Raw genomic sequence first — 18531 nt, 5'->3', positions numbered from 1 at the left:
TGTTTTGGTTGTTAAATCTTTGGCAATATTATCAGCATGATTGGGTCTGCTGGTCAGTTTGACCTAGCCCACTGATCAATCAATATGCCCATATATAGGCATATGGAGATCCAGTTGTCCAGAACCTCTAGTCTAATCCAACAGACATTCCCATATATGGGCATATACTGATGAGGGATCTCCATATATGGGCATAAAAGGGACGACAGACAGATACAGAGATCTCCATAAGGGCATAAAAGGGACACATGCAGACATTTCTATATATGGGTGACGGGTACCAGGATTATTACATAAACGAGTAGGGTATGCATTCCCAACTTGCATTTTTTCCGACTTGCATCACAGATCTAACCAATATGCATATACTGTACTGTAAAAGAGATTTGGTTGTCCAGAACTGCCGATCCGACCCATATATGGGCATAACGGTATATGGGCATGCATGCCCATATATGGGCATATACTGATGACATCAAGGGATCTCCATGTATGGGCATAAAAAAGACACACCAGGCAGACAGTGTACATACAGACAGAGCCAGATGTTGGAGCTTAGCTCCTTCCAGGAGCACTGCTCAAAAAGGAGGTAGGGCCCCAGAGGCAAAAACACTGAATGGGTTCTCAGATTGGACAGATACAAAAAGGTACAGAGATCTCCAAATATGGGCATAAAAGACACACAGACAGGTACAACAGGACAACGGGTAAAACGGGAATTACAAAACCAGCTGGGTTATGCATTCATAACTTCTTGCATTGTTCCCCACTTGCATCGTTCCGGAGTAGGCTGGTCTAGAACCGGTCTAGAACTGTATGAAAATTTCTCTAGATTGTTGCATCATGGCAACAGGCACCTCTCTGCTCAGGAAGTGAATGAACTTCCAGTGAATACTTCCTCCAGTTTCTCCAGTTAAGCAGTAAGTGCTATGATGACAAATTCTAATGCATCTAGTCTAGATCTAATTTAAAATGTTCACTGGTTGGAAGGAGACCTTTCAAAATCATTTAGACTCTTAGAGGCTATGGAGATTGGGTGTGTGTTGTTGTTCCGACACACTCTGACGTTGCGTTGTTCATCCAACTCTCTCCCTATCCCTAACCCCAACCACATGCATAGCCACGTAGTCAGAGTAGGTAATGAGACGTCGGACTGACGTGTGCCCCCCATGGAGGTTACATTAATGGAAATGGAGGAACTGGATGGGTGGGGAAAAATCAATGCAACGATGTCCCCATTCAGCCCACCCTACAAGCACCATATGGCCTATGCAGTCAAACTGTCTCCACTGGTACAACAGACTGCATTCTCACACAGGCTTAAACAATGGGGCAGAAAGCTACTCAAGAATTTAGACAGTCACATAAACATAGATGGAGGCAGGCTGCTGAGAAGTGCTATGAATAGACATGGACACATGGGAAAAATGACGTTTTGACTAGTTCCCATAGCAAATGTCCAGTGGGAAGCAGGGGCTTATGGGACAATTCCCAGTATACAGACACACAGTCCAAGGAATGTTGTAAAATGCCTTGATATTGACAGAGTGAAGTCTTCAGGCATCTACCATTCTCCGTAGAGTGAAGAGTAATTTCACCTCACCACATTTGAGGCACTTCTGAACCAGGTCCCTCACTTCCCCCTAGCCTGTAGAAGTGGTTCAGACATTTCTTCATGTCAAGGACAATGATCTTTTTGCAGGTTATTTTCAAATCGCCATGGCTAAAGTGGTTAAACTGATTTTGCTATATTGACAGATTTAGCTGGGGACCCCCTGGAACCCCCCCAATGACCACTGGGGGTCCCCAGACCCCACTTTGAGAACCACTGCTGCAGATGACAGTGAACATGATGAAATGCATCCATCCAACACTGGGTAGCCTACACTCACTGTCTCAGATAAGATGCTCTCACCAGCAGACTGAAGTCAACAAACAGCTGCAGGCTTTGAGCGTAGCGTTAGAACTCCCTCTGATGGACAAACATTTAAATGACCCATATGTTGACATCAGTGGTGGAAAAATAACTACATTTCTTTACTTAAGTAACAGTATCAATACGGCAATGTAGAAATACTCTGTAGGTCTGTACACGACAAGTAGGTCTAAATAAGTATTGGCATCGAAGTACAATTAAAGTACCAAAAGTAAAAGTAGTCATTTTGCACCGTTTCAATACTTACAATTCTGGGAAATTGCAAGTGTGGTTGCCTAGTATTTATATTGTATTGTGAGGTCACATGAAGCTTAATTGACCAATCCGCAACTTCTCCATTGAACACAATGGACCTTTGGGGTTTTGGGCATACTCTAGAAACAAAGATCGCACTTGTGCGAAGTGAGCGATGCTCACTTTGCATGTGTCAAACACGACACACATGCATATCTCCTTGTATGGGCCTTTCTGTCCGTGACGTTACCTATCTCCATACATGTAGTTCCGTGCTCATACAAGTACTGTCCTGTTGGGCAACCACAATAATCAGTACAAAAGTAGGAGTTCGAAGTCTAGGCCTAGACACCGGTGCCACATTGATGTAATTGGTGTACATTATTTTTCGATAGGGGCTGCATAAAACATCATCAGCAAAACCATATGAGAGCTTAACTACAAGATCTGCAGCGCACAAATAGACAGACTGCTTTTTCTAAACCACCAGTGTGCAATTAAAAGAATGAATCAGTGATTCCCAAACTTTTCAGGCAGCGATCGCCCAAAATAACCATTGTTTGAACTGCGGAAACTCCACTCGAGCAAGTACTTGGAATTGTAGGAATTACATTTAGTTTGACTCGGTTGGTTCCACAGATGAATATTGTGAAAAATAGCTAAACAAGCTCACACATCACGAGGCGTGGCCAATTTGGTATTAAAAGGTCTTAAAAGTCCTTAATAAATGTGCAGATGCCCTGTACACATGGTTTGTTTACTGTTGAGTGAGTAAACAATGTAGCACATTAAGCTAATCATCTGAGGACCCCACAAAATAATTTGCCAGTTTGGGAATCACTGCATTAGAACACATGAACCACATAGAATTATCATCCTGCTTCATGATCATAATCACTTGTGGGCTTATGCCTTCTATTATTATCTCTGCCAGGCCGACAGGCCCGGAGGTGGAGATTACTGTACAGTATGTGTTCGCCCCTGTATGTCTGTCTGTGTGTGTCTATATGTAGCTAATCTCACAAACTGCTGGACCAATTGCGCTCAACAGAGAGCCGCCATGCTGGGCTATCTAGCCTGGGGTACTGTGTATCTGCCTGTGTCCCTCTTATGTCCATATATGGAGATCCCCATGATGTCATCAATATGATGTCATAGTACTGACATTTGCCAGACCGGAGTCTGAAAACCATTGGTCCGTTCTTCTCGATATATAGATAAGCTTATATGCACCCACCCATATTATTATAGATGTAATTTGAAGAAAGATATGTTTTTTAGAGGTGATTACAATGTGCGCTCCAGCGAGTTGGTGCATTTCCCAGTAAGGATGGTGAATTTGCCACTTTGACAGTCCTGACAAAGATTAGACAGTCACTGTCTGATCACAGTGTTCTGGACACTGACCAATCACAGCGTTACTTATGTCTGATGTCATCACTATGACATCAGTGTGAAATATAAAATGATGAGCAAGGTCTTAATCCACACCATTCAGCAAACATCAATGGTGTTGGTATCTCTCTGGACGTGGACAGTATTGCAGATCAGTACAAGGCTAATCCATGCAGAGGCAAACAAGAAATTTGTTTCGTTGTTCAACTGAAGAATTATGTTATGGAATGATGCTGGGGGACTGTTGGAAGAAGCTCTCCTGGTTTTATTACCAGTATCAGCTGGTTACAGGCCTCACCATGCTTGACGCCAGGGAGAGGACCATGTTCAACTCTCTGGTGATCGCTGTAGCAGGTGTTGCCGTTTACTACACACAGGCTCTTAACTATGCTCAGAGGATGTCGTCTTGTCTCAATGGGTTGATCTGGAAGGACTGGCTATGGTTTCCTGAAGGCATGGGCTGGGCCGATATGACGGACCATGATGATAAGATTTTCCCTAAATCAGGAGACCTGTGGATCGCCATCCCCATTGCAGTGATGTTCGTGCTCACTAGATGGATATTTGCGAAGACGATTTTCTTTCCACTTGGTGCTCGACTCGGGGTGAAGGACAAGCCACGTGTCAGAGTAAACCCAAATCCAGCATTTGAGTCCTCCTTCCGTTACTCTAAACATCCCTCGCAGACCGAGTTGGAGAGTTTGAGCAAACTGACGGGCTGGTCGGTACGGCAGATCCAGAGATGGTTCAGGAGACGGCGGAACCAGGACCAACCGAACAAACTCACTAAGTTCTGTGAAGCCTGTTGGAAATTTACATTTTACTTTGTCGCTTTCTTCGCCGGCCTTGCAGTACTGTACGACAAACCGTGGTTTCTCACGTCGCCTGTTTTCACAGACATGTGGAATGGCTACCCTAGATTCCCGCTGCTGCCTTCCCAGTACTGGTATTACATGATTGAACTGGGATTCTACATATCACTGGTGTTCACTGCGGCGTGGGACGTGAAACGCAAAGATTTCAAGGAAATGCAAGTCCACCACATAGCCACCATTAGCCTCATCACCTTCTCCTGGCTGGTCAACTACATCCGGGCGGGGACTCTGATCATCCTGGTGCACGACGCCTCAGACTACTTGTTGGAGTCGGCCAAGATCTGCGTCTACGTGGGCTGGAGGAGCGCCAGCGACTTCCTCTTCGTCTTGTTCGCGTCTACCTTCATCATCACCCGCCTCGTAATCTTCCCGTTCTGGATCATTCACATGACGTTGGTTCAACCCCTGACCCTGTACCCTCCCTTCTTTGGCTTCTGCTTCTTCAACGGCCTGCTGGTTCTGCTCCTGTTTCTAAACATGTACTGGTCTTTTCATCTGGTGATCGCTACCAAAAGGTTCCTTTCTGGAAGCCATGCTGAGGATGAGCGGAGTGACGAAGAGGCAGAGACAGAGTCTGAAGATGAAGATGACGGCAAAAGAGAAACCTCTTAAAATGGCCATTGTTTTCTCTCCAATTTAGTTACCAATTCTCTATATTGTCCCTGTCACTACCAACCAACACTGGTGGTCTGGAGAGAAGTGTGTACTGTAGAGTAGACCACTGGTTCCCAAACCTTTTATCTCAAGACCCAAAAGAGAAATGCCCTGGACCTAAAACATTTGTTTTTGATTGTGGAATTTCTTTGATATTTTTAATGTATTCATGAAATCCTTTTGAAAAATCAGTTCTAATTTTTTTGGTTACATATATATCATATTAAAAGTTAAATATTTCAAAAACATATAAAACAAAAAACGTATAACATGACAATACGGGGAGTTACTTCCTTTGGCATACTATATGGCTTGGCAGTGTGTACAAGAAATAATATGGTACAAATCAGTCCACATGTCCAGGGGTTTACAAGATTATACCCAGATACACAGACATGGTTATTACTGCCTCTATACCAGAGTAATGTCAAACTGAAGTGCTCCTACTGCCTTCTTAATAGGTATAGTTCTCACACTTTCAATATAGGTTATACAGTTAAAAGTTTAACGGTGGCGCAGTCGGTAGTGCTGTCACCTCACAGCTAGAAGGCCCTGGGGTTCCATTCCCGCCAGGGACGCTGTGGGCGCTGGGGTTGGGGGTACTAGGTGGTGTTGGCAAAGGGCCTTTCTGTGTGGAGTTTGCATGTTCTCCCCGTGTTCCCTAGGGTAGTTAGTAGATACCCTCACTAAAAACATGCAGTAATTGTGGTCTCTATACTGCCTCCCCCTGGCTAGCCAGGGCGCCTGATGGAGGGGAAAGGAACTGGTTGGAATAACGTGTTCCCCTGTCAGGTGAAAAGAAGGAAGCTCAGTCCGTTGTCTCCCCAGGTTGGCAGAGGGAGTGTAGCGCCAATTAGATAATTGACACCGGGTGAAAAATAGGTTTACAAAATTGTGGGATAAGAATTTTGTAAAAATAGAATAATAATAATAAAGAAAGTAATCATTGCCCATTTTTGGCCAAGGTTTCAGCCCAAATATAGAGTCATGATATGTCATAGGTCAAACAGTAGATGACTGATGTCATAGAATGGCTACATGAAGTCTGAGATCCACAGAGATCCCCATCTTGTTCCAGGTACGATGGCCATGGTGTTGATGGGCTTGGACTGAAGGAACTGCAATCTTAGCCTCCTGGGCTGGGAAGATGGGATTGGTTATCACGGGCACATTCAAAGGCCAAGGGTGAAAACCCTGATAAGGTTTGATTGATTGATTGATTGATTGATGGAATACTTTATTAGACGTGAGTCAGACATTAGGGCTAAAAGGATAACACAAAAAAGGTCCTGGAGACCTGTGTGGTCCATGTATTGAATTCATCAACAAATAACACCAAAATACAAAGTCATCAAATAGAAAATACTGTTATGTAGTGTAGACAGTAGAAAAACTAGACCAGGTCAACCTGGTTGTGCCAGACCCCCTGTCTGTCATCATCATTTATGACATCATGCCTTTTGTAGGCATGTCATCATCATGTCATCATCATATATACCCTTTATATAGAAAAGGGACAGACCGACATTTGCTTATGTAGGCCTACCCATTTCATGGGTCTGGCAAAAATAGAAAAATAGCACCTGTGCGAAGTTTGGTATCAGACACGACACACGTGCATATCTCCTTGTATGGGCCGTTCTGTTCGTGACGTTAGTTATCTCCATACATGGAGTTCCGTGCTCAACTGCTCTTACAGACATCCATGCTCATTCCTCCATTCCATGCTCATACACACAAAGCTCAAAAAAAGAAAAAACTGTAGGTGGTGAATGCCATCACCTTTCAATGGGAGAAGTGAATTGACCTCCCCTTTTGGCCTCCTGAAAGATGGATTTTCAGGCCTGTTTTGAAGGAAGCCAGTGATCCACATTTTAAGGGATGGTGGTGTCAGGGCATTCCACACTTTGGTGGTAGTGCAGTAAGGGGTGGGCTGAGAGGGTTGTTGCTTATGGCCATGGGCATATTCCAGGACAGCTTTTGACTCCAAGAAGGATGGAGGTTATACAATGGAGAATGGTCTCCATCTCCTGCTTGGCCCGCTAGGCGAGGCCATTGGACTGGGGGTAGCTCTGGTCCATTGAGTTTAAGGATAACTCTATGGACCAGAGCTAGACTGGGGGGTGATATCCTGAAGAAAGACATTATTAATAATATAAGAGAGCAGAAGAACAAATACCGGTAGACAACTTTCCATACCGGTTGGTATGGAAAAGATGTCTGTGGAAATTCCTGATGCTGTGCAGATGGAAAACATTGGGATACCAACAGTTCTGTGCTATCTCTGGAGGGCAGGAGCTAATAGGAAGAGTAATCTATCAATTTCTGTGAGAATGACTGAGGGACACGGGAAGGCCAGTGGCAAAGTCCAGGGCGATGTGAGACCAAGCACTGAGTATCTTGTTCTTCTCAGTAGCTGAGAACAACAAATAAATACAAAATGTGATAACTACTGGCAACACTGTCCAGCAGGGAGCAGTGTTGTCATACCATAATGTCTTGTCTATAGGCTCAAAAACCATCTGTAGAGAGGGTATAGGTAGCACACAAGAGAGAGATCTAGTTGTGTAGCATATTTACTGTGACTTTAGTTGTCTTGTACATTGGAAATTGTCGTATGAATGTAGCCTATTTATTATTAACGCACACGCACGCACGCACGCACACGCACACACACACACACACACACACACAGACACAACCACAATGAAAATAAGCTATTATTGTGTTCTGTCTTTTTGACTAGACAGTGAGGTCCTGATAATTCACCAGCACACTGCACTGGTGCTCAATCTCATCCCGTTTTTACACGCCGTGCATGCTCTTAAATGTAGAGTCATTTATTCAGTACTCTAATACAGACTTACAGACACAATACTCTAATAGTCCTAGCTCACCGGCGCATAGTTCCGCCTCATTTTCCCACCCTTTCTCTTCTGGACAAGGACCCCCCATCAAAACGACTATTTCTATTTTAAATTATCCCATTATAAATTCTGATATTTTAACCCTTTCCTGCCCAGCCTCCATTGGTCTAGGACCTCACATCACAACTCCTATTTTAAATTATCCTATTTTAAATTCTGCTATTTCAACCCTTCCCTGCCCAGTCCCTATAGGACATGGACCTTATTTCTCAACTACCCCCATCATTTCAATTCCTGCCATTTTAACCCCTCCCTCCTCTATCCCAATTTTAATAAGACCTAGACAACGTGTTTCTATGCTGCTGTCAATGTCTGGTCAATTTTCCAGACGCGGCTGTGAGCCTGCCCACCTTCGCTCATTAAGGCGGGCGGTATTATCATTTATCCCTGATACTAAGCTTCACATGGCCCTTTTAAACACACGCTCCCTAAATGACAAAAAAGCCACTTGGCTAAAAGACTTCATAATTTCACGTGATCTGGATTTCCTGCTCCTCACGGAAACATGGACGCACACTGGCGATTGTGCAATTTTTTCTGATCTCCTCCCGCCTGAGTACAACTTTTTCAGCTCCCCTCGGTCCACTGGCGGGGGGGGCAGTGTAGCTACAGTTTTTAAATCATCTATTTCATGTCGCCTGATTCAACCAGAGACCAGCTATGCCAGCTTTGAAGCACAGCTATTTGAAGTTAGTCTGTCCACCCCTTTACTTTGTGTTCTGGTCTATCGCCCACCTAAAAGCAAGGACTTTATTCACGATTTTGGTGACTTCCTTTCTAGTATAATGATCAAATATGACAACGTAATGCTCAGTGGTGATTTTAACGTTCATATCTGTTGCGAATCACGTCCCATGGTTAAGGACTTCCTGAGCCTCCTGGAATCATTTAACCTCTCCCTGTCCAAGACCGGCCCAACCCACGAAAAGGGTCACACTTTGGACCTTCTGTTGTCATCAGGTGCTACTGTCTCTGTCCTCGATATTTTCCCCATCCCTTGTATCTCTGATCATTTTCCCATTGTTTTCTCCACCACAACACCCGGTGCCATAGTACCGACTGCCCCCCCTGCTCGCCACACCCGTGCCATAACCTCCGCCACATCATCTCAGTTCGCCCTGCTATTCAGCCAATCCCCTCTTGCCCTAGACTCATCCAGTGACCTCAACACTGAGGCATTTCTATCCATTTTTAATTCAAATTGCACAAATATTCTGGACTCCGTCGCTCCTTTGCGGCAAAGACGCACTAAGTCACTTTACGAGCCATGGTTAAATGACTCCACACGCACCTTAAGAGCCACTTGTAGACGTGCCGAAAGGAGATGGCGAAAAGATAAGCTCCATGTCTCCTTGGATATTTTTCGTATCTCCCTCGCAGCCTATCACAGAGCAGTAAAAACTGCCAAATCAGCATATATTTCCAATCTGGTCACTAAAAATAGCAATAAACCTCAGGTCCTCTTCAACATTTTCAAGTCACTCACGAACCCCCGGGATATCCCACCTGTTACCCCATCACTCCCACTCTGCATTAAATTCCAAGAATTTTTCACTAACAGAATCACCGAGCTCAGATCGGTGCACTCCCTCAGGCCTACCGTGCTAGACCCTGCCTCTCCCATGCCCCGGCTCACTCCCACTCTCTCTCATTTCGTACCAGTCACTCTCTCCTCACTCACTGAAGTGGTCATGCACTTACGGCCCACTAATTGTCAGTCCGACTCCATGCCCTCCCGGCTTCTCAAAGAGGTCTTTGATACAATCGGCCCCACTGTCCTCCAAATTATCAACTCCTCCCTCCTCTCCGGTTCCGTCCCAGTCACCTTAAAACATGCCATCATTCATCCTCTTCTCAAGAAGAAAAACTTAGATGCCACCACCATGTCCAATTTCAGGCCCATTTCACTACTACCGTTTTTGTCAAAAATTCTGGAAAAAGTCATTTATACACAACTTCAATCATTTTTAATTATGCATGGCTTACATGAAAAATTTCAGTCAGGTTTTAAACCCATGCATAGTACTGAATCGGCCCTCCTGCGTGTTTTTAATGACCTACTTTTAACAGCTGACATTGGAAAAACCTCAGTCCTAGTTCTTCTAGATCTCTCAGCCGCCTTTGACACCGTCCATCATGACATACTTCTCTCCCGCCTAGAACACCATGTGGGTATTACTGGCCTTGCCTTAGCTTGGTTTCGATCCTACCTCTCTGGCAGAACCTTTTCTGTCCAGCTAGGGGAGTTCACGTCACCCGCAGCTCCACTTACCTCAGGTGTGCCCCAAGGCTCAATCCTGGGCCCTATTCTCTTCCTCCTATATATGCTTCCCCTAGGTGCCATTTTCAATAAACATAATATCCCCTTCCACTGCTATGCAGATGATGTCCAAATTTATCTTCCCCTTACTGTTAATACAAATGACTCCCTCCAATTATTACTCAACTGCCTAAATGAAGTAAAAGCCTGGATGGCTACTAACTTCCTCAACCTCAATGACAGCAAGACAGAAATCATATTTTTTGGCAATAACACTCCACCTTCCTCCAACATACTCGGTCCCCTAACCTCCAATATCTGTCCCTCTGTTAAAAACCTTGGCGTCATATTAGATAGTAATTTATCCCTCAACAAACACATTAGCTCTGTCATCAAAAGCAGTTTCTTTCAATTAAGACTCCTAGCCAAAGTCAAAGCCTATCTCCCCCCTAAGCAACTTGAAATGGCCATCCATGCCTTTATATCCTCCAGGCTCGACTATTGCAATGCACTTTACATTGGCATTGAACAATCGGCACTAAGGCGTTTGCAGCTAGTGCAAAACGCTGCCGCCCGCCTCCTCACAGGCACTAAAAAGCGAGAACACATCACTCCAGTCTTAGCTGATCTCCACTGGCTTCCAGTCCATTTTAGAATTCATTTTAAAGTTCTTTTATTTGCTTTTAAATCCCTAAATGGGCTGGCCCCGCCCTACATCACTGAGCTCATTGAGCCCTATCGCCCAACCAGGGCTCTGAGGTCTGCTGACCAGTCACTCCTGGTGGCTCCCACAATGAACCTCAGGACCAAGGGCGACCGTGCCTTTTCTGCTGCTGCCCCTGCTCTCTGGAACGCCCTTCCTCTAACTGTTCGAAGGGCTCAGTCCATTGGTGTTTTTAAATCTCTTCTTAAGACTCACCTTTTCTCCCTAGCTTTTAATGTTCCTTAAACTAGTCTCATCTTATGCTTTGCTTTTATAATGTGTTTTGCTGTTTTATTAATTATATTACATGTTTTGTTACTTGATGCACCCTGTACAGCACTTTGGGCAATGGTTTTTGTTGTAAATGTGCTATATAAATAAAGGTTGATTTGATTTGATTTGAATAGGCCTACAGACATCCAGACACGGCAACAGTTGATTGCAGACAGTCTATTAATGAACAACAGAAATGTTGATTATTGTAATGACAGCAAGGAATAATACAATGTTAATTAGAAAAATTAAATGGTATACATTTTTCTTTTTCTATTTTGCCAAGCAAGTAGGCTACTTACTGGCAGGTACCCAGTTATGGAGTCATGGAGAGTAAAGCAGTTGACAGACAGACTGACAGACAGACAGACAGACAGACAGACAGACAGACAGACAGACAGACATCATACTATTACCTTACTATAATATAAATCATCATCAGCCTACTGTATTAAGTGTGTAAAAGAAAATGCACCCAAGTGCAGCACAAAAGGGACACAGTATATGGTGCCACAAAAGAAAGGGACACAAAGTCATAGGCCTACTACATTAAAAAAAGACTCCACCATACTGTATAAACTACTAGTATGGTGTCAAAAGAACCTGTAATACAAAAAACAACATGTTGTTTACTAGCTCTGGCTGACCTGAGAGGAGGCACTGGTAGAAAGCAGGAATGAGCTTGTAGATCGGCTATTTTCTAGTGAAGTAACTAAAGTTTTCAAATAATCGTAGAGGATTAAAAGTACAAATTTTGTCTCTGAGATAGTGGAGTAGAAGTAAAAGTATAGAAAATTTGATATAGGCCTACTCCAGTAAAGTAAAAGTACCTCAAAATAGTAGACAGTAGGCTACTTGAGTAAATGTACTTAGTTACTTTCCACTACTGGTTCTATGTTCTGCAATAGAAGTACTAAAAGGGAAACACGGAACTGAAATGTATGAATCTTTTAAACTAAAGACATAGCCTTTGGCTGAGGCATGACACGTCTCGAGCAATCTATACGGCGGCAACAGCAAATATGTATAATGCAAGTGGTAGAATCCTTTGAACCTAAGAAAGGAGAGTGGCCTATATTTAGCCTCAGTCAGTAAGCTACTGAAAGAGTGAATGTTTCATAATGCTGTGTGTGGGGGAATCCTCTCCTGCGTTTTTGATGTATAATGTATAAGCGGGTGGACATTGTTTGAATATTAATATGACTTGTCATCCACACACAACCGGGTTTCCCATTTATGTCCTAGTGTTAAGATCAATACAGCTCAATGTAAAAATCCATTATTCCATTTCGTCACTGTCAGGCAGAAACCTTGTATCTCCAAGTTTCAAATTTGTACGTTTTTTGTAAAGTGCATCATACAAGTGCACAAAACTAGTCAGAATAGCAGATCTACAAGCGATGCGAGGCGTTGTGTGCTTTTTTAAATCATTTTTAAAATGATAAAAAAGCAAGGTTTTGGACATAGGTCTACAAGGTTTCCACCCGACATCGACGATTTGTTGGATAGGCCTATACCATAGGACAAACCTACAGTATATTTGTTACCGTAAACATGAACAATTCTCTCCTAAAGCCAGACAGAGCTGAACATTGAGATTGAAGTGCATGACGTCAAGAGGATGTGAAATCTGCCACAAGAATAAGAACATCTGGAGAAGACATCTGCTTAGCTTCCGTCCGCCCATGTTTCTGCCCGCTCCCCCGTCGTCTCACTTTTATTAAGTGTGCCTATGCATAGCATGGGACACTTATTGTTCTCGCTCATATTTATTTATTTATTAAGTGTGCCTATGCATAGCATGGGCAGACTTATTGTTATCGCTCATATTTATTTATTTATTTACTTACTTAAGTCTGTCCATACTTTTCCCCAAAGTTTGGCACGCTACTCCTCCCACAGTTTTTGCACCACACACTCGCGCCATATGTCAAATCGACCGGCTTACTCGGGAATGGTGTGCTATCAAGTTGCTAAGAGAAAGGTTCTATAGTTTAATTGATATTAATTTATTAGTTAATTAATTTTCCCCATTGGCTTATAATGGGAATCGCATTCAATTATTTTTTTCTCGCAAACCATAGGGGCTACAGTTTCAAGACTTGGAGAGGAGGTTCATAATGATTGTAAGAATTAATCAAAAAATAATGACATCACTCGGCCTCATGGTGGCGCTATAACGGCCAACTTTACGTTTTGCCCCGTAACTCTTGAACCGTAGGTCGGAAAATGAAAATTATTTTTTCCCAGGATTCCTTGGGTCATGACGCATCTCCCCATATAGGCCACGCCCATTTGCGCCAGGATAGATTTTCCGCCATCTTGAATTTTGTCCAAAACACACTTTTTGCTCCTTTTCCTACATATTTTCTTCAAATGTCTTAAAAACCGGTACACATGATCTATGAAGCCACGCGATAAACATAGTCAAAGGATATTTCGATAGTTCGTACCGTTCGTTCGTAACGCGCTTCCAAAGTTAGCGGAAGGGGCCCGTATGGCAAAAAATTGCCCTAACTCACAAACAATAGGTCGAGTCAACACTGAATTTCAGCCACAGGTCGGGGGTGGCATACTCAACCAATCCCCAAAAGCATTTCCACTTCGACCCCTAGGGGGCGTCACAAACGCGTAAAACGTAACCGTTTCGTGCCGGAACACACTCGCGCCATATGTCAAATCGACCGGCTTACTCGGGAATGGTGTGCTATTAAGTTGCTAAGAGAAAGGTTCTATAGTTTAATTGATATTAATTTATTAGTGCATTAATTTCTCCCCATTGACTTATAATGGGAATGGCAAAAACTCACATTCAATTAATTTTCTCTCGCAAACCATAGGGCCTACAGTTTCAACACTTGGAGAGGAGGTTCATAATGATTTCAAGGATTAAATAAAAAATAATAGTGTCATTTGGCCTCATGGTGGCGCTATAACAGCCCACTTTACGTTTTGGCCTGTAACTGTTGAACCGTAGGTCGGAAAATGAAAATTCTTTTTTCCCTGGATTCCTTGGGTCAAGACGCATCTTCCGATATAGGCCACGCCCATTTGCGCCTGGATAGATTTTCCGCCATCTTGAATTTTCTCCAAAACACACTTTTTGTTCCTTTTCCGACATATTTTCTTCAAATTGCACAAAAAACGGTACACATGATCTATGAACCCATGCAATGAACATACTCAAGGGATATTGCGATAGTCCATTACATTCGTTCGTAACGCGCTTCCAAAGTTAGCGGGAGGGGCCCGTTTTGCAAACAATAGCCATAAATCACAAACAAAAGGTCCAGTCAACACTGAATTTCAACCACAGATGGGGGGTGGCATACTCAACGATCCCCAAAAGCATTTCCAATTGGCCACATGGTGGCGCTATAACGGACCACTTGCCTCGTAACTCTTGAACCATAGGTCGGAGAATTAAAATTCTTTTTTCCCTGGATTCCTTGGGTCACGACGCATCTCTCCATATAGGACACGCCAATTTGCACATGGGAAGATTTTTCACCATTTCAAATTTTCTCCAAAACACACTTTTTGCATTTTTTCCTACATATTTTCTTCAAATGTCACAAAAATGGGTACACATGATCTACTAACCCATGCAATGAACATAGTCAAGGGATATGTCTATAGTCCATACCATTCGTTCGTAACGGGCTTCCAGAGTTAGCGGGAGGGGCCCGTTTTGCAAATAATAGCCATAAATCACAAACAAAACGTTGAGTCAGCACTGAATTTCAACCACAGGCTGCGGGTGGCTTACTCAAGGAATCCCCAAAAGCGTTTCCAATTCAACCCGTAGGGGGTGTCACAAACGCGCAAAACGTAATTGTCCCCATTGACTTATAATGGGAGAAAGCAGAAATTCACATTCAAGTATTTTTCTTTCGCAAAGCATAGGGGCTACAGTTTCAAACCTTGCAGAGGAGATTCATAATGATTTTAAGAATAAATCAAAAAATAATTACATCACTCATCCTCATGGTGGCGCTATAACGGCCCACTTTACGTTTTGCCCCGTAACTCTTGAACCGTAGATCGGAAAATTAAAATTATTTTTTCCCTGGATTCCTTGGGTCAAGCCGCATCTCTCGATATAGGCCACGCCCATTTGCGTAGGGATAGATTTTCCGCCATCTTGAATTGTCTCCAAAACACAGTTTTTGCTCCTTTTCCTACATATTTTCTTCAAATGTCTTAAAAACCGGTACACTTCATCTATGAAGCCACGCGATAAACATAGTCAAAGGATATTTCGATAGTCCATACCGTTCGTTCGTAATGCGCTTCCAAACTTAGCGGGAGGGGCACGTTTCGCAAACGAGAGCCATAAATCACAAACAAAAGGTCGAGTCAACACTGAATTTTAACCACGGGTCGCGGGTGGCATACTCAACGTTTCCCCAAAAGCATTTCCACTTCGACCCATAGGGGGCGTCACAAATGCGCGAAACGTAACCGTTTCGTGCCAGAACGCGTTTTTCACGGGGACCGACCCTCTCACAACGAAACACGGGCGACTCGGCAGATTGTCTCACCGTCCAAACCACTGCACAAGGTCGCGCACTGCAGGCACACTTGTCAAAATTGACTCTGTCAATTCTAGTTTATGTCTGTCCATACGATTCCCCAAAGTTTGGCACGCTACTCCTCCCACAGTTTTTGCAACACACACTCGCGCCATATGTCAAATCGACCGGCTTACTCGGGAATGGTGTGCTATTAAGTTGCTAAGAGAAAGGTTCTATAGTTTAATTGATATTAATTTATTAGTGCATTAATTTCTCCCCATTGACTTATAATGGGAATGGCAAAAACTCACATTCAATTAATTTTCTCTCGCAAACCATAGGGCCTACAGTTTCAACACTTGGAGAGGAGGTTCATAATGATTTCAAGGATTAAATAAAAAATAATAGTGTCATTTGGCCTCATGGTGGCGCTATAACAGCCCACTTTACGTTTTGGCCTGTAACTGTTGAACCGTAGGTCGGAAAATGAAAATTCTTTTTTCCCTGGATTCCTTGGGTCAAGACGCATCTTCCGATATAGGCCACGCCCATTTGCGCCTGGATAGATTTTCCGCCATCTTGAATTTTCTCCAAAACACACTTTTTGTTCCTTTTCCGACATATTTTCTTCAAATTGCACAAAAAACGGTACACATGATCTATGAACCCATGCAATGAACATACTCAAGGGATATTGCGATAGTCCATTACATTCGTTCGTAACGCGCTTCCAAAGTTAGTGGGAGGGGCCCGTTTTGCAAACAATAGCCATAAATCACAAACAAAAGGTCCAGTCAACACTGAATTTCAACCACAGATCGGGGGTGGCATACTCAACGATCCCCAAAAGCATTTCCAATTGGCCACATGGTGGCGCTATAACGGACCACTTGCCTCGTAACTCTTGAACCATAGGTCGGAGAATTAAAATTCTTTTTTCCCTGGATTCCTTGGGTCACGACGCATCTCTCCATATAGGACACGCCAATTTGCACATGGGAAGATTTTTCACCATTTCAAATTTTCTCCAAAACACACTTTTTGCATTTTTTCCTACATATTTTCTTCAAATGTCACAAAAATGGGTACACATGATCTACTAACCCATGCAATGAACATAGTCAAGGGATATGTCTATAGTCCATACCATTCGTTCGTAACGGGCTTCCAGAGTTAGCGGGAGGGGCCCGTTTTGCAAATAATAGCCATAAATCACAAACAAAACGTTGAGTCAGCACTGAATTTCAACCACAGGCTGCGGGTGGCTTACTCAAGGAATCCCCAAAAGCGTTTCCAATTCAACCCGTAGGGGGTGTCACAAACGCGCAAAACGTAATTGTCCCCATTGACTTATAATGGGAGAAAGCAGAAATTCACATTCAAGTATTTTTCTTTCGCAAAGCATAGGGGCTACAGTTTCAAACCTTGCAGAGGAGATTCATAATGATTTTAAGAATAAATCAAAAAATAATTACATCACTCATCCTCATGGTGGCGCTATAACGGCCCACTTTACGTTTTGCCCCGTAACTCTTGAACCGTAGATCGGAAAATTAAAATTATTTTTTCCCTGGATTCCTTGGGTCAAGACGCATCTCTCGATATAGGCCACGCCCATTTGCGTAGGGATAGATTTTCCGCCATCTTGAATTGTCTCCAAAACACAGTTTTTGCTCCTTTTCCTACATATTTTCTTCAAATGTCTTAAAAACCGGTACACTTGATCTATGAAGCCACGCGATAAACATAGTCAAAGGATATTTCGATAGTCCATACCGTTCGTTCGTAATGCGCTTCCAAACTTAGCGGGAGGGGCACGTTTCGCAAACAATAGCCATAAATCACAAACAATAGGTCGAGTCAACACCGAATTTCAACCACAGATCGGGGGTGGCATACTCAACGGATCCCCAAAAGCATTTCCACTTCGACCCCTAGGGGGCGTCACAAACGCGCGAAACGTAACCGTTTCGTGCCAGAACGCGCTGTCCCCATTGACTTATAATGGGAGAAAGCAGAAATTCACATTCAAGTATTTTTCTTTCGCAAAGCATAGGGGCTACAGTTTCAAATTGGGGAATCGTGTGCTATTACTTTTCTAAGAGAAAAGTTGTATCGTTGAATTGATATTAATTTATTAGTGAATTAATTTTCCCCATTGACTTATAATGGGAATGGAAAAAACTCACATTCAATTAATTTTCTCTCGCAAACCATAGGGCCTACAGTTTCAACACTTGGAGAGGAGGTTCATAATTATTTCAAGGATTAAATAAAAAATAATAGTGTCATTTGGCCTCATGGTGGCGCTATAACAGCCCAGTTTACGTTTTGGCCTGTAACTGTTGAACCGTAGGTCGGAAAATTTAAATTATTTTTTCCCTGGATTCCTTGGGTCATGACGCATCTCCCCATATAGGCCACGCCCATTTGCGTATGGGTAGATTTTCCGCCATCTTGAATTTTCTCCAAAACACACTTTTTGCTCCTTTTCCTACATATTTTCTTCAAATGTCTTAAAAACCGGTACACATGATCTATGAAGCCATGCGATAAACATAGTCAAAGGATATTTCGATAGTCCATACCGTTTGTTCGTAACGCGCTTCCAAAGTTAGCGGGAGGGGCCCGTTTCGCAAACGATAGCCATAAATCACAAACAAAAGGTCAAGTCAACACAGATTTTTAACCACAGGTTGCGGGTGGCATACTCAACAAATCCCCAAAAGCATTTCCACTTCGACCCCTAGGGGGCGT

General features: G+C 43.2%; 1 protein-coding gene across 1 annotated transcript; it reads left to right on the top strand.

The window, feature by feature from the left end:
* Window positions 1-3963: 3963 nt before the first annotated feature.
* LOC308297308 (ceramide synthase 2-like) lies at window positions 3964-5052 on the top strand (the record flags this gene model as incomplete). Its single annotated transcript, XM_080740721.1, has 1 exon — window positions 3964-5052. One exon carries the CDS (start codon window positions 3964-3966, stop codon window positions 5050-5052), a length of 1089 nt encoding a protein of 362 aa, XP_080596847.1.
* Between the last annotated feature and the right edge of the window lie 13479 nt (window positions 5053-18531).

Source organism: Nannobrachium achirus (assembly GCF_963921795.1).
Source record: "Nannobrachium achirus genome assembly, chromosome: 13".
In the NCBI taxonomy this organism is placed as follows: Eukaryota; Metazoa; Chordata; class Actinopteri; order Myctophiformes; family Myctophidae; genus Nannobrachium; species Nannobrachium achirus.
The sequence above is the reverse complement of the archived record's forward strand: the minus strand, read 5'-3'. Positions and strand labels throughout refer to the sequence as shown.